General features: G+C 32.9%; 1 protein-coding gene across 5 annotated transcripts in view; it reads left to right on the top strand.

Annotated features, from left to right (window-relative positions):
* The window catches only part of LOC143198754 (serine/threonine-protein phosphatase 2B catalytic subunit 3), a 252,955-nt gene that overhangs the window by 9,015 nt on the left and 226,183 nt on the right, over nt 1–17,757 (top strand). For all 5 annotated transcript variants that reach the window (XM_076408226.1, XM_076408225.1, XM_076408224.1 and 2 more), the window contains exon 2: nt 16,252–16,455. In XM_076408226.1, coding sequence (XP_076264341.1) covers nt 16,252–16,455 — 204 coding nt within the window. The remainder of the gene's footprint in view (nt 1–16,251; nt 16,456–17,757) is intronic.

Raw genomic sequence — 17,757 nt, 5'->3', positions numbered from 1 at the left:
ATATAATAGACGCTGTTGATGGTCCTTCCTTTTTCAAGATAGTCAATGAAAATTATTCTATGTGCATCCCAAAATACAGACGCCATAACCTTTTCAGCCGACTGTTGCGTTTTCCCACGATTGTGTGTGATTGTTAGTGCTAACTAAAAACCATGGTTCTAACTCTAGTAGCCCCATCTATGTATCAGGCCGGGGACTTTTCTATTGAGCTGTTATACCAAAGTCTAAGATAGGACCGATGCGTCCTCCCTAGTTATGTACCTAGATTTAACTTAATGTAAAGACAAATTATAGGTTAGTCGGCAACGACTATATTTGGATCACACGATTGTGTGTGATTGTAAGTGCTAACTAAAAACCATGGTTCTAATTCTAGTAGCCCCATCTATGTATCAGGCCGGGGACTTTTCTATTGAGCTGTTACACCAAAGTCTAAGATAGGACCGATGCGTCCTCCCTAGTTATGTACCTAGATTTAACTTAATGTAAAGACAAATTATAGGTTAATCGGCTACGACTATATTTGGATGGCGTTCAAGGATGGTAAGCGGAGTAACTCTAACTCCATTTTTGATACCTGTGGTAAATTTGTACTGATAATCTTAACTAATGCGCAGTATAAGTTTCACGAAAATAACTATTTATGAATGACGATGACAATTGAGAAGATACTTGGTCAATTTGACGTAGAGTAGAGCTGCAGTGTTGCCAAATTTAAACATTAGCATATTTGTAGACTATTTTCAAGCTTTATTGGTTCTTTGCTTTCTGTTTTACTATATGTTTTAAAACTAACCTGTACTTTTATTTATTGCTAGGCTATTATTATTGATAGGTCATGTTCCATATACATGTATACAAAATCAATGCCTAATGCAATTATTTTCTAGTTACACTGCCTTTTGTAAAGCCATTGGAACTTAATATTGCTGCATTATATATAAAAAAACTAAACATTATTAATGATGAGTTATGATATTATTTAAATATAGTTCATTTGACGTAAATTCTTATCAGTCTTTGATGTAGTAAAAATGTATTTACGTTATTTATTAAGTGAGTAATTCTAAAGCATGAGCATATTAAATAATACACGTAAAAATTAATACACATTTTTTATTTTTATGAAATATAGAATTTAGAGAACCCACTATACGCTAAAAGCTTTTGTTCATTTTATATTTATAAAGATATTGATTTGAAATATTTTTTCTCTACAAAAAATAATAACAAATTTGAATATGGACATTTAGATATTTTTAGTTCCAACTATTGTCGTAAAATGTAATAATTGGAATCGCATTGCGGTGAAGCCTTTCAAAGAGCAACAATTTTTAGCCAAGTTTACTTCTCAACGTAATATTGGCCTTTATCAATAAAAACATCAAACATAACCAAACTAAAATGAAATGTTATTCGCTTTATTTAAGTGCGCTTGTAACCTACTAACCAATCATACACCAAATCTTGTTTGTTTCCCTGTAGTCTGTCAAAATATGGTGGATCTATCTTTTGCAAATACTTCAAAACTAATCCACAGTTCTACTTCATATTAGCCAGTTATTATTTAGCCAGATTATATCTTAAAATAAACAACGTACGTAATATTCATAACGTAACAGATAAACATTCATTTTTCAGTTTAATTTTTTTAAAATTATTATTGTGATAACCGATTCAAAGTATGTACTTACGATTTATATAAATGATAAGTAGGTAGGTTTTCCGTAAGGAAAAATAATGTAATTTCGGAACTATTTCATCTTGTGACGTTATTAATAACTATTTGTTTAGATAGTAGTGAATTTAAACTACTGGAGATTCGTAAGAAATGGTGATATAATTTTTATAGATTATATTTTGTTTATAAATGTTTTAGTTGTGGATAATATAGAGTTGATAGGATATTAATGACATGTGGTATTATTAATAGCAAGGTTATTAACGGAGCAAGTCATAGAAGTTAGTTAGTTTCGGGGTACAAACATAAAACGTTAATTTTTCCACTTGTTGATGATAAACTATTAGGAAAATTATTAGCGAGAGAATTTGACCTAGTAGTCATTTAGTCCAAACTTTCGGTATACTTCACTTGGGTCCGTAAAATTAGCCTAAAAAATTGAATAAAGTTATATAGTTACTGATTGATAATAGATTGAATACTATATTTAATCACGCTGTTATTCAAATAAATCTTTATATATACAAAAAGGGAATGTTTTTGCCCTCACAAGGACAACATTTAGACACGTCACGTACAAAAATCCTTTTTGCTTTGACGGTGTAATTGATTAAAACATATCTAGTTTCATATAAATTAGTGTTGGGAACAATCGACTGAAATCGACTATCGACTGTTCAGTAATTGACTACGTTTTACTATCGACTATTTCAGTCGCTATTTTTAGTCCGACTGATTTTATTACTATTTACTATCGACTGTTTCAGTCGTTTACTTTTAGTTACTATTTTCGGTTCTGCTAGTTCATTCGACTGATTTTTAACGTTCTAGCCTCCCGTCCTAGCCGCGACCTTGAAAGTAATGCCCCGATTTTATGCTATATAGATTTATATGTAATATATGTGCTTTTATTTTTTTTGTAGTTTGCTTGTGAATAACTATATATTTTAAATTAATATAGCAGCATTTAGGAACGCTAGTTTTCGAGGGCAAAAAATTAAATTGTAAATGATAAATAGTAAGATACTTTTGACTGGCATAATAGGTAATACTTTTTTGATAAACTTTCACGATTTTTGTCCAAGCCTCTTATCTGTCGAAACTTTTTTCCTAAAATCTTGAAAACTAAAATTAGGTTCCAAGGGTTTCAGAAATTTCATCCAAAAGATTTGAAGAGTTTTTTACAGTAGTAGTTGTTAAATTTCTTTTAAAAATATTATCGATAAAGAGTTGAATAAAGTATATTAAATATTTGTAATAAATACATTTTCTGATAGGAAAACTCTACTCTCATATTTTGTTGGCTATTAAGAAGAGCACCACAGTTTTTATTTGTTAACGATTGGACTATCTTAACAGAATGTGTTCAACTTTTAAAACCCATTGAAATAATGACCGCCGAGTTATCTGGTGAAAGATATCCCAATGATGTCTTTAATTATACGGCTAATAAGATCATGGATTAGATTTTTCAATGGTTAGGTATACGTTTACATTTTATTTAGTAGTTATGGTTATTGAAAATCATTATTTCTTAGGTTTTATTTAAGTTATATTGTACTATTTATATTTATTATGCTATGTTATTTAAAAATAGCAATTAATATACTAAAACAGGATAAAACATTTGTGGTGTTATTATTCCATTCCTTTTTACACATCCACAGAACATTCAGTATAAAAGTAATCCTACTTCTTTTAAAATTATATTATTTATTACATGATAATAGAAATTAGTAATTTTGTTTTTTCTTTTCTTTTTACGTGAATGAATACATCTGTGTCTCGCTTATACTACCATTGAAGTATGTACATTTAAAATTAACTGCTCCAAGCACTTTCCTTTCCTATTTCACATTTTATACAGACAAGAATTCGTACATTGTCTGACATCCCGAATGGAAAAAAAACAGTCGAATCGTGCATTTGACTGAAAATAGTAATGACTGTTTTCAGTCGCTATTTTTTTGACTATCGACGGTTTCGACTGTTTTGCGACTATCGACTGTTTCGACTGTTTCCAGTCGATAGTTCCCAACGTTAATATAAATGTAACTGGTTTTCGTGTCCATCAAGACAACGCACCGTATCATACGTCAATTAGAGCAATGCAAAACTACATTAATTGAACTTCGAATTGCTCCTACATCCACCGTATTTGCCAGATTTGGCTCCCAGCGTCTACTGGCTGTTCGCAGACCTCAAGAAAGGTCACCGGTAAGAGATTTCGCTCGAATGAAGAGTTATCGCTGAAACTGAGGCTTCTTTTGATGCAAAAGGTAAATCGTTCTACAAAAGTGGTGCTGGAATGATGGTATAGCTCTTGACGGAGATTACGTTGAGGAATAAAGCCAATTTTGAACAAAAAAGTTTTTCTTCTTTCTCTTCTTCTTTTTCTTCTTTCTCGCGTTTGTTACGTCTACGACTTTTCAGCCCATGTATTATATCGTTATTGATATATCGTATCGTTAATTGGGAACATAATGTGTGTGCACTTGATTAAGATATTCTAGTATTTACTTTAAAGAATCGTTTAAAATATGAAGCTTCCTAAAAACAAAATTTAATCCAAACTATGACATATCTATACCGATAATTAATTTTCAATATTCCTGCTTTGATATCATGATATTTAAAGGTATCGCCATTAAAACACTGCAGACTTTTATTCAAAAATAGCCACAAAACCAACAAGTAAACCGAGCGTTGATGATCCAGTTCGTTTGTCCCACTTTTAAGTCCATGTTAATATATAAACATGTTGGCCGAGTAATTGTCGCTTAGGCCGAGCTAATATGGACAAGTAAACGTTATAAAGATCTCGCAACATAATTTTTTTACTGTTGTCTCTCCGTATATAGCTTCAGAGAAATATTACGGCTATGTCGTGTCGTTTTTTTTTTGTAAATTCAATTCATGGTATGCATCAATAACTTTCCTTTTAGTTATTGCTACTTTTGGTAATATTGTATTAATGTCGAAAATAAGTAACATTTTAAATTGTACTTGCAGTCCTAGCGTTGTTAGGTTTTACTGTGTCGACCTAATTTTCACACTGATGCAAAGAATCATGAATAATTAGATAAGCTACAAAACATAACAATAAATAACTAGGTTTTACCAACTAATTTTCTTTGTGCAAAAAACAATTATCCTTAACATATTAATTCCACGTTCATATTCCGATTATATGCAGGGTATGGACAAAATAATATGAACACCTGGCATATACACAAAATTTATTAATTTTTCCACTTTGTGCTCTAAAACTTCCCATAAAGGTTCTATTATATTGAGGTATAGTTATTGTGCTGTCCAGGGAAGATGTTTAATGAAATTCTGTTGCTCCTCAAACGAAGACTGAACCTTTTTGCTTTTTGCTGAACCTCATTAACGCTTTGATGAAATAAGGCAGTGTTTGGCAGTAATGTGCTAGTCATAGTAAGAACCTATTGAGGATGTCGAGATACTAATTCTCAGTGATGCCAGTGATGTGAACGAGGGGATCACAACGTATTATTCTTCAGTATATCTTTTAATCTGAATTAGATTTTCAACAGGCTATGTTTATATTTCGTTAAAGAATCATTGAAAGTTTGTGTGTTACTAAACAAGTCCACAATTCAGTAAAATAGGTGAAATTACATTTTTTCAATATTGATTTAATGCGGTTAGTGACTGTCTCATACTTAATGACATCTGCTATCTAAATTAGAACCTAGTAATTAAGTTATTTTCAAACTGTTTTTAAATTATCTAAACTCGTTAAATGATGACAGTAGATAACATTAACATGTCGAAGAATGACGATTATCAATAATGAAAATTCTGTTTTGAACAACATGAATTAAATGCTCCCCTTTACATCAAGGAACTTTTTACCGAGTAATAATTAGAGTACAAAAAGAAATAATTAAATCGTTGCCGGAGATATTCTCGTTGTATGTTCTCCGATTAAAATTCGTTCTCAAATATTTGAGAGAACGGAGAGAGATCCTTACCGGCAGATAATAATTACGATTATCTTCGAATTATTAGGGGCCTTTGTTTAACTATGTACATGTTGCCGTGGAATTTGCGGAGGCTGCCGTTCGCGACGAATTAAATCTATTAATGCCGCCAGATTAGGTGGGTTTATCTCTGATTGAATTGTTTCGTTTGATAGAGATCGACTGAACACGAATGTGTTTAGGTCGAGATATGTTTTATATAGGGTTTATGGCTAATAAAACGATTCGGTAGCCAATAAACACGCTTTATTTTGATTATTTTTCAATTGCTTTGTCAATTTGTTTAACTACCAGGTGTACCGGAAAGTCATTACCGGTTTTTGTAACAGATATCGCTAGGCTCCAGTATAAAATGTTATGATTTGACACATGTGTCAGTTTATTCTACTGATATCAAGCTTCTGAGCTATACATGTTATATTTTGCGAAAGTAACACCGTTATAGATTTATATTTCTGTGGAAATGTCAACTTTCGTGCCTGAAAATGTGTATTTGTGGCAAGCCATTACTGTTCTTTTTTAATCAAAAGAAAAAAGACGTTGAAAGTTTATCGTTTGCTAGTAGAAACGGTATGTTTTAGCCTTAAAACATGAGAGGCATGTAAGACCTAGAACATTCTGGTAGATTTATTGGATGAGGACCCAACCCAAATTCAGAAACAAAACAAAACACAAACAGAAACGTGGCTCAAGAAACGATTAGCGACCGATTACGAGCGATACTGAAAATCCAAACGATGGGAAGATGAATGCCACATCAATTGAACGACAGGCAAATAGAAAAATCGTCTGTGCAATTTTGCTTCAAAGATATGATCGGAAGGACCAAATTGGATTTATTTTGCAATCAATAGTCACGCAGAAAATCACTTCATTAAGTAATGTCTTGTATAAAATATTATCTTAATTAGTTAGTCTTATTCTAAAGTCTATATATGTCCAGTAATTAGTTTTAGTTTACGCATTTCACTATCACGTCGCATATTTAGCTGCTTAGCGAGTACGTTGGGATACACTGACATTCTTTCGAAGTAGTTCACACAAACACGTTGAATTACACTCGTTATAGGTTCTAGAGGAATATCGCGTTGTATCACTTTATTTGAAATATAGTACGGAGCATCAACAATGGCATGCAACACTTCATTTAGAACCGTTGAATGATGGATATATTAGATTTGCTAGTGGTACCTCATAGTTGGATACCGTATGACCAAATAGGCTTGAGTACAGTCTCATACATCAATACCTTGTGATCTAATGATAACTTGGATTTGCATCCAATGAGCCAGTACATTTGATATAATTTAAGTCCAAGTTGCTTTCGTTTAAGTGCTTCTTCCAGGTTAGGTGTCGATCTAAGTGCATAACAAGATATTTAACATGCTCTGCTTGGGGGAGTTGATGATTGATATTCACTGATGAACATGCTCTTTTACGCAGGGTAAACGCTACATGGGTGGATTTTGGTTCATTGACTTTAATGCACCATGTCTTCAACCATAATTGTATTTGCTCCAGGTGGGTTTGTAGGTTTATTGATGCTGTGGTTGGATCTTCATGGGATCCTAAGATTGCTGTGTCGTCTGCGTATGTTACCTCAGTAGTTATTTCTGTGGTGGGCAGATCGGTCGTATACAGAAGATACAGTACTGGACCTAGTACACTACCTTGCGGAACTCCTGAATATATGGGATGTAATTCGGTATGTTCATCGCCTTGATTTAAAATAAAATGTCTATCAGATTTTAGTAACTGATAATCTGGATGAAGGAGAAGTTTCTTTAATTTAACCTGCAAGCCCGTATGTCAAACTTTGTCAGTCAAAAGCCTGAGATATATCTAGGAAAGATGCTAACATGAAGTATGACATGTACACATGGTGCGAATGGAAGGTAGCTATATTACGTGCTAGCTTATAATTTAACACTAACAATAATGGAGGTGCAATGAGATGAAGGAGAGTGGACGCATGATCCTGTTACTAGAGGTTATTAGGTATCGCCAGGTTAAATCCAAAATTACAAATAAACCTATAAACAAAGCAAACTCTTAGTTTGAAGGGAAAAGCCAAAAGCAAGCAACACTAGATACGCTACCACGAATAGCCGGCAGGAATAACTTTCGGTGGCATTTATTTATGCTTTTGGTGAATAATAATCCGTAACTATACGTCAGTTATTGATTATTATGCTAAAATAGATTTAGCATCAGTATTTGACGTATAAAATACTTATAGTTTATATTGGATAGTTGCTCCCATAAAACGTTATTATCTTTAAAACAATTTAAGGATTATGGAAGAGATACAGATGGATAATTAAAAAAATGGAGATAAAAAATATCATTGTAATACTTTTTTAAATTTTATTATTTAATTAATATATTGTTACTAGTCGTTTCCGTCTAACCTACAATTTGTCTTTATGCTAACTTAAATCTAGATATATAACTAGGAGGACCCATCGGCCCTAACTCAGTTTCTGGTGAAATAATGTTTATACATGTTACTGCTGAATTTTTTAATATATGCACCTCACTACACAACATTACACAAGATCAGATGGTTTGGTTCTTTTGAGTCTGTGTCCTGTTCTGGTGGTATCCAAAAGTTACAATATTTCAATATTAGTATGAGAATGGAGTCTTTCCTCATGCCCCCTTTCTCTTGATTTCTTGACTGACTGTGGGTATCTGAAGGTCTCGTATGTAGGGTCAATCAGTTCTATAGTATTTGGATGCACCCACAATACCTCTCAGGACATTGTTCTGAAAAATTTATATTTTATTAATGTTACTCTTTGCAGAACATCATAGCAATTTGTTATGTACTGATAATTGTGATTTTCTTCCAATTAGCCAGTACATTTTCCTGTATTTCAATTCCAGTTCTTTTCTTTTCTTCTTTCCATATGTTTCATATGTTCCATCCAGCGAAGTTTTGCATCGAGATTCATTCCGAGATATTTAGCGTTGTTGCTATATGGAATGATAGTGATATTATAATGTTATTGGTGCTTGTACGGTCTGTTTATAGGTGAACTGCACATGTACAGATTTACTTTCATTAATTCTTATTTTCCAAGTTTGTGTCCAATTATTTATATTGTTACTTGCCCGTTGTAATTTTTGTGAGGCTTCTTCACTATTGTCCCTAACAGCTATAATCGCAGTATCATCAGCAAATGTAGCCATCGTGATATTTTCCTTTTGTGGTATATCACAAGTGTAAAGTAGATAAAGTATTGGTCCCAATACACTTCCTTGTGGTACACTGTAATACTTAGAAAATAATTAAAGGACGAAAACTGCAATACTCTGCGGACCATTTGATTTGAAAATTTAATTTAAAAATATAAATAAATATCGCCGCGACTTATTACATAACTGCAAGGAATTCCAGAAGATTAGACATAACATTATATTCGATTTTGATATCATATCTCGTATTAAAATGTATTATAAAGCTGTAATGAATAAAGCACATTTTGTTTAATCTAAATCGTTATTCATATCAATGACTACGTCAATTCCTAATGGCATGGCAATTTCCAGTCCCTACTACCATTTTTGCTACCATTCTTGATCGACAAACGCCATTAATGAAATGACTATTTCCAACAATAATGATATAGATATAGATAATAGAGGACAATAATAATTCAAGTATATATATATATATATATATATATATATATATATATATATATATATATATATATATATATATATATATATATATATATAGATAGATAGATATAATATAATATATAATAATTTTTATTTATATATTAAAATTGATGCTGTTTGGATTTTATAACTTTTAAAAATTTAACTTTACATTCAGCACTTACCTTTGATCTCCCATATTTTAAAACCAACGTATGTTAAGCCAAGAATAACACAACAATTTAATTATTATTCCTATAGAAGTATTAATGCAGTACAAAATCTAAATATTCTAGATTTTTTTGTTGTTTTCACTCGATCGAGTCTATGTATTGACTCGAAAACAACGTACCTCCGTTAGAAAAGAAATACAATATAGTTTATTCTTTTATATGGTTTATTCTATGCAATATAGTGCGGAAGTATAGAACCAACTGGCCAATACAATACAATAGGTTTTACCGACACACTTGGTATAAGTTCCATTAATATATAGACAAAAAATGGCTCTCAAAACATCATTTGATAATGTTGCATTTTTGGGAATTGTGGTTTTAAAGGGATTTGTATAAAAGTAACTAAAAGAAATTGTATTTTATGATATAACGGTATTACCCTTGCATGTCAATTTCGGACCTCTCGGATGATGCCCAGTTTATATTTCAGCCTGTTGTATGTTACATTTGCTGGCAGTTCTTATAATTCTGTGTGGACATGTTATACAACATGTTAATTAATAATATAAAACAAAGTGATCGGCTTGATTAAGATAACAAAAGCATTATTACGAAAATGACTTAATATAATGAAATATTTTGATGAGAAGTACGATGTTCCTTCAATATACATGCTCAAGGTGTTAATAAGCCTCAATGAATATTTATCAATAATTCCGCCAATTGCGTATGTTAAATGACGAATAACTAACCGGCCAAGCAAATATGGAACTGGTTTTGTTACCGTATTCTTTTAATTGATATTTGATGATTAATATTATTGGGGGTAATGGACCACAAGCAAAAAAAGCCAGACTTCCTTATTTTTTTTATAATTTTTTACCTGTATAATTTTAACCTGTATATATTCGACACTACGTTTTTTCAATATACTCTAGCTTTCTTTATATTCTTAATTATATTTAAGCAAATCTGTAGTCACTTATAGATGTTTGAAAACAAATGTCAATTTAAAGGTAGTAAAGTATAGTTGACGTGCAGTGCTTAGTGCTAGAGATTATTTTATCTTAGTCAATGGTCATTATTACCATCAATCCAAAGCTGGCGCTTGGGGGTAGTGTTTAATTCTCATTCAGTATACTGCTACTTGAGCCAAGCGTTCCACAGATGCGGATTTTGGTTTTGGTTCAACACTTATTCTTCTGCGTTACTAATCCTAAATTCTTGAACTCCTGCTTCTGCTCTAATTAGACCTTGGTAGTTATAATAGCAGGCGATGCGTCAGTTATTAATGCTTTGGTCTGTTCTTCATTAAGTTTTAAGTCATATATTTATAACCTTCATTTATAAGCCTCAGCTGTGATACTTTTGCCGGAACTTTCGTAAATTCACCAAAAAACGATTTGAGTAACTGCGGAATGACTGCTAATTCAACGTCAACGCCAACCTAAGAATGGTGAACGAGTGCCAGTGTTTGGTCTGTTTTCTACTAGATACTCAGTGTCTTCCTTTCTCTTCTTTATGTAAAATAAAACAGTTTTTTAAGTAAATTAATAGTTTTTTTCTTTAATACCCGTTCACAGACAAATATAATATATATATATATATATATATATATATATATATATATATATATATATATATATATATATATATATATATATATATATTAATCATTTTTCTTAATAAAACGCTTCAATAAAACAATCACTATCACCCTACCAAATAAACTTTAAAATTAATGACTATTTTTAGACCTCAATTTCAAGTAACACAAATTTCTGAACGATGAAGATGTTTGAAAAGCATTTGACACCATTCTCATGGGGTTACCAATAAATAACTACAGGTAATTTACCTCCAGACACATTAAGATAGGCACAAAATAATTCATTATGTTTTACAATAATTCCTAGCGACTTTCCTGTATCTGAAACAATTTCATACCAAATCCAAAGAAGTAAAAACGAGAAAATATATAACAAAGCTATCGGATAATCTCAAAAAGGGCCACGAGATTATATTTTATAAACGTGGTCGCCGAAATAATCAAATGGATATCTAAAACGAAATGAAACTAACGAAAAATAACTCGCGATTTCATAAAAGAAAAACATAATTAAAATAAAAGGCCGTAAAAGTATTTTATAGGCCAATAAATTAATTCGTTCCCTAGTTTTTCGACTAGTTACGTTAAGGCCCAGCACAACAAACAACACGTAATTCTATTTAGTTTTTGCGAAACTAGAAAATTTTATCTCCTATATTTTACTGGTCAACTAATGCAATCATAAAACTTTGTGACTAACGAGCGAAAATAAACAGTATGATTTATTTTATTTATATAACTCAATAAACGTATAATAGTTTAGTAAAAAAATAATAAGGACGCCTGGGTAGCGCAAAGGTCATAGCTGCAGGTTCAAATGCCACTCAAGGTATGCATCTCAATATTAGAACTCAATTAAAACAATACTGTTATTATAATTAACAACGTTTTTGTATAACATTAAGAGAAGCATTAATTATCAAAGAACATGAATTAATTATAATTAATGTAGCAATGCCAATAATAAAATATTTTGAACAAAAATATTTAACCGCCTACAAAAAATAAATAAGGAACTCACTAAAAATTAAAAAATAATCAAATTTAGATTTTCAGCACAAAAAAACATTTTAATATAAAATATGTACATAATAATCGTTCTAATAACTAAATAAAAATAAATAAAAGCCAGAGTTGGGAACTATCGACTAATATAGTATTATTTTCAGTCAAATATACGGTTCGACTGTTTTTTTCAATTGGTGATGTCAGACGAAGATGTACGAACTCTTTTCTGTATAAATTGTGAGAGAGGAAAGAACGGAGATAATTTCTTGGAGCAGTTAATCTTATATGTGCTTATATTTTCCTACAGTAGCATAAACGAGACGGACATGCACATATTTCTTCACGTATTAACTTTAAAAAAGAAAAAGAATAAAATAATTACTGAATACTATTAACATTCAATTTATAATTTAATTTTAGACGAAGTAGAATTTCTTTAATATTTGAATATTCTGTGGATCTGTAAAAAGGAATGGAATACCCCACAAATGTTTTGACGTATTTTAATATGTTAATTACTATTTCTACATAATATACTATAATAAATATAGACATTGCAATAGAACTTAATCAAAACCTAAACATTCAAGATGTACAATAACCATAAATACTAAATAAAAATTAAACATATACCTAATCACAGAAAAGAACTAATCCACGTCATAATTAAAAGTGATCGCACAATAACTACTAGAGCTTTTTAAAACAAAGTAAATACTTTATTTATTATTGAACGGAAACATTTTTTGTTAAAAATCGAAAGAGTAATGGAAATGCCATCGTTTTCACTGACTTGTGACACGGTGCATTGTCTTGGTGAAGCAGCACTTTCTTTGTCTTCAAATGCGGCCGTTTTTCGGCGATTTAGTCCTTCAAACGATCCAATAACGCTATGTAATGGTCGCTGTTGATGGTCCTTCCTTTTTCAAGGTAGTCAATGAAAATTATTCCATGCGCATCCCAAAATACAGACGCCATAATCTTGCCAGCCCACGGTTGCGTTTTCCCACACTTTAGAGCGGGTGCATCGTGTGCAGTCAACTCGGATGACTGTCGATTGGACTTCAGAGTAAAATGATGGAGTCATATTTCATCCATTGTGACATATCGACGCAAAAACTCGGGTTTATTACGCTTGATCATCTTCAAACACTGTTCCGAATCATCAACTCATCGTTGTTTTGGTCAAAAGTGACCCACTTTGCACAGACCTTTCTCATACCCATATATTCGTGAATAATATAATGTACACGTTCAGTTGATATCTTTAGAGTGTCTGCTATTCCATTCAACTTAAATTTAGGGCCATTCAAAGTAATTTTGTGGATCTTTAAAAATATTTTGGTCGGTAACAACCTCTTTTGGGCGTCCACTGCGTTCACCGTCTTCGGTGCTCATTTCACCACGTCTAAACTTAGTATACCAATACTTGATGTTTGATTTTCCTGGGGCAGTGTCCGGACACTTGGCATCAAGCCAAGTTTTTGCTTCAACTATATTTTTTCCCTTCAAAAAACAATATTTTATCAACACGCGAAATTCCATTTTATCATTTTTTTCACAATAACAAAAGTTGCTTCACTCAAAATGCTATAATTCACAAACTAATGGATCCGACAGCTGTCAAATTAATACACCCATCTTTTGAGGATTAGGGCTAACTAAAAAAAAATTGATTTAATTCTAGTAGCGCCATCTATGTGTCAGTCCTGGGACTTTGCAATTGAGCTGTTATTTATTCATCTTTAATTTGCCTTCTATGGCTTTCGTTAATCTACTGTTTTCTACTTTACTCTGGTTGCTTGATTTTAATTCATAATTTAATTTTAAAATCAATAGAGAAAATTAGACCTAATCCGTCAAAATTTGAATATTTTCAACAGTAACCCAGAAGATCCTTTAGTTCAGTTGAACACATTATGAGAAGAATGTTTAAATGTGAATATATCGGCCCCAAAGACGTGCTTTATCAACAACATGGTTTTCAATAAAAAAATTCTGGGTTTTCTGCTTGACCTATTAATTAAGCTCGCGCAACAAGTCACTTAGGACGTACTTCATTTCGCCGAGAGACCATTAATAATCATTTTAAAGTTTCTGGAGATTATGCGAAGAAGCCAGAAAGAAAAAATCTGCATCGGATCGCGAAAACCGTTCGTTTTGCTCCACGCCCAGGCCCTCGGCCATAAATCTACAACTTTCCGGAGTAAACAGGATCGCTGGCTGGCAGCTAATGATCGAACTTTCGGGTAATCGATGAGGATTAGATAGTCGCAATGTTACGCGTCGTTGGCGACGTAAAAAATGGGAGACCCGCCCTTAATAGGGTCTGGAGTTTTTCTCCGGGTGGAGGTTCTCGGTTTATGGGGGGCGGCTGGAGAAGTTTGCGTCGTAAATTTTAATTCGGTGATGTTCTAGAAGCCGAATGCGATTATATTTTCGTTGTATTTCGAAGTATTACCCTGGACGTTGCGGTATCGATTTGAATATCAGGCCTATAAATTAATTTTATAGGATTTGTAACAGATGATATTACTGTGCATTAAATCCCAATATTGAAGCCTCAGTGACAGGTTTCGCTTCTCAGTACGTGTCATTCATAGAGTAGTGACGGCTGGGGCAAAAGTCCCGCTACCATTTTGGTTGCGCGCCATCTTGGTTATGTGACGTTTAGCTCAGTTTCGCTTTAACTATTGTGTTGAGTAGACGTCCAAATTTTATTATGGATAAATATACGCTACAAGAACGAGCAGAAATAGGGACAATATTTATTGAAAATAATCGTTATTATTATTATTAGTCTTGCCGCTCACCAAACTACAATCTATCGTTTACATGAGAATTTTTGACACTACGGTACGACAGCAGTCGGGCCCCTTTCTGGAAGGCAACGGACGTAACGCTGAAACTGTGGTTCTGATGCGCGATAGTGTTGCAGTCTCCAGAAACAACAATTCGAAAACGTGGTTCCAGTTACACATCTTTGCACGCAGTTTAAGGCAAATTTTGAAAACAACGTTCAAAATTAATTAGTTAAAAAATTGGTACCGAGGGATCCTGATCAACGAATTGAGTGCAGTAATACAATCCTAAGGCTGTCTGATGAAATTGATTATTTTTTTTGTCCAAATTGATAACGAGCGATGAAGCCCATTTTCTTCTCAGTGGCCACGTCAGTAAACAGAACAGTCGGTTTTGGGGAACACAGAATTCTCAATTAATTTATGAAACATCATTACATCCATTAAAAACAACTGTATGATGTGGTATTCATGACCAAGGTGTTGTTACTGTTACTGCTGAACGGTACAAGACATTATTTGAATTTTCTTGGGCCTGAAATGGAAGAGCAAGGGCTAGAGGACATGTGGTTTCAGCAAGATGGGCCACAGCACACACAGCTCGTTCAACAATTTAATTATTGAATGACGTTTTTCCACAAAAACAAATTTCGCGAAGTGGCTATTTAGCATGGGCCAGCCAGATCACCGGATTTAACAGCACCAGACTTTTTCTCATGTTTTTCTAAAGTAAAGAATTTATGTGAATAAGCCATAAACGATTCAACGTCTTAAATACAATATTCGTCACGAAATTGGAAAAATTCATCATCAGATGTTGTAGAATGTCATGAAAAATGCCTTAAAAAGAACCGAAAGTTGAGAATCGCGGTCACCATTTAGCCGATGAAATTGTCTAAACTTAGTATACAACCCGTAATTTTTCTCTTCAAAAAACAATATTTTATCAACACGCGAAATTCCTTTTTGATCCTTTTTTTTCACAATAACAAAAGTTGCTTCACTCAAAATGCTATAATTCACAAACTAATGATCCGACAGCCGTTGAATTTATACACGCATCTTTTGAGAGTTAGGGCTAATTAAAAACATATGGATTTAATTCTAGTAGTGCCATCTATCGGTCAGGCCGGGAACTTTTAAACTAACCTGTTATGATTCAACAAGTTTATAAGATATTTAATTTTTTAATTTATTTTTCGTTATTACATCTACTATTTGAGATGTTTGATTGTAATAGCTTTTAAGACTTAATCTAGAAATATTATTTGGAGACTGATCGTGATTTTCTTTGCAGCTGTACCGTTTCCCCCGAGCCATAAGTTGACGGTGGCCGAAGTTTTCGATCCGAAGACTGCGAAACCCAAACCCGACGTTCTCAAGCAGCACTTCATCCTCGAAGGTCGCATCGATGAGGCGGCAGCGTTGCGCATCATCAATGAGGGTGCGCAACTGTTGCGCGCCGAGAAGACGATGATCGACATCGAAGCTCCCGTCACAGGTCAGTATTAACCAAAATTATAACGAATTATACGGAGATACCGGCATAGGGATGCAGAAAAAATAAATTTACATTTATTACACTAATAAATTAAAACTATGATTTAAACTTAGCGACAAGTATCTACCCAAATCTTGTGTCAAATACCATCTATTTATTGATGTTTTACGGACCTTCTATTTCCCCCAATGTATTTTAATAACACGCTTATATACTGTCACAGAAACAAACAGTGATATTAACAAAAGCCACAATTTTTTATTACGAGAACAAAAAAAAACGAAAGTAAATACGTGAATATTTTTCTAGTCACATTCTGTCGACATCCAGAGAAACAACTGCCCCCCAGATGGAGGCGTTAGTCCCGTCCATTTCGGGGGGAGTCGTTGGGAGCACGTGAACGGTCTGATTACTCCGTAAAAAGAGCGAAAAAACGGAGGAGAGAAAATTAACAGGAAAAAGTTATTGGTCCCGTCCCAAATGGGAAATATATACGACAGTTCGTGATGAGACTTGAAATACGGCCTGAATTTTTTACGCAACGCTGTCGCGGGAAGTTCCATCACATATGGCGGCGATGAGAAACCGACGGGAGATCTTGGAACGGCTGATGTTTCAGTGCAATTGAATTTCTACAGGGTGTGTTATTGATTTTAATATTTTTTGTTTGCGATGGAAGTATATTTGTGTTGCCGCATCTAACTTTAACTTTGGTGCAATATTCGAATATAAATAATGTAAGGAAACAAAATAATAATATTAAATTTATTTTATTTTAACATTAAGGTATATCTAATGCATATATTATTGAAGGACTTAAACTGCAGTTAATTATACAGCTACAATAGTTCGTAGGTTAGAGCTGTTTTCTTATATTTACACTGAACCCGTTCCCAAACCATGTGTGTTAATAAAAAACTAGTTCTCTCATCGTCATTGGTTCACTTTATATCCTTTTATATTTTATATATTGTTATACGTTAGATCTTGTATCCCCTGGAGGCCTAATCTACCTAATTAACAATTGTGTATCCAAGTAATGCGTGTTAATGAAAAACTACCTCTCTTGTTGTCGTTGGTTCACTTTACATTCTGGTTGCACAACTGGATGTTAACTAACGATCTCAGCTAGACATTCTTGCGAATTATTGAAACACTTTATTGTACACTACCTAGTTTTTTAGGCGATTTTTAATATGGGTCTTTATATCACTCTGGGGCCCTGACTCAAAAATTATCTTGGGTTGTGCGATTACCGAATTAATTAGAACTCTTTGGTTCGCCCTATTTAATTTTGCATGC

The sequence above is a fragment of the Rhynchophorus ferrugineus genome, unplaced genomic scaffold, assembly GCF_030347505.1.
Source record: "Rhynchophorus ferrugineus isolate W39M unplaced genomic scaffold, kcgeb_rfMv2 rfM6, whole genome shotgun sequence".
NCBI lineage: Eukaryota > Metazoa > Arthropoda > Insecta > Coleoptera > Curculionidae > Rhynchophorus > Rhynchophorus ferrugineus.
The sequence above is the reverse complement of the archived record's forward strand: the minus strand, read 5'-3'. Positions and strand labels throughout refer to the sequence as shown.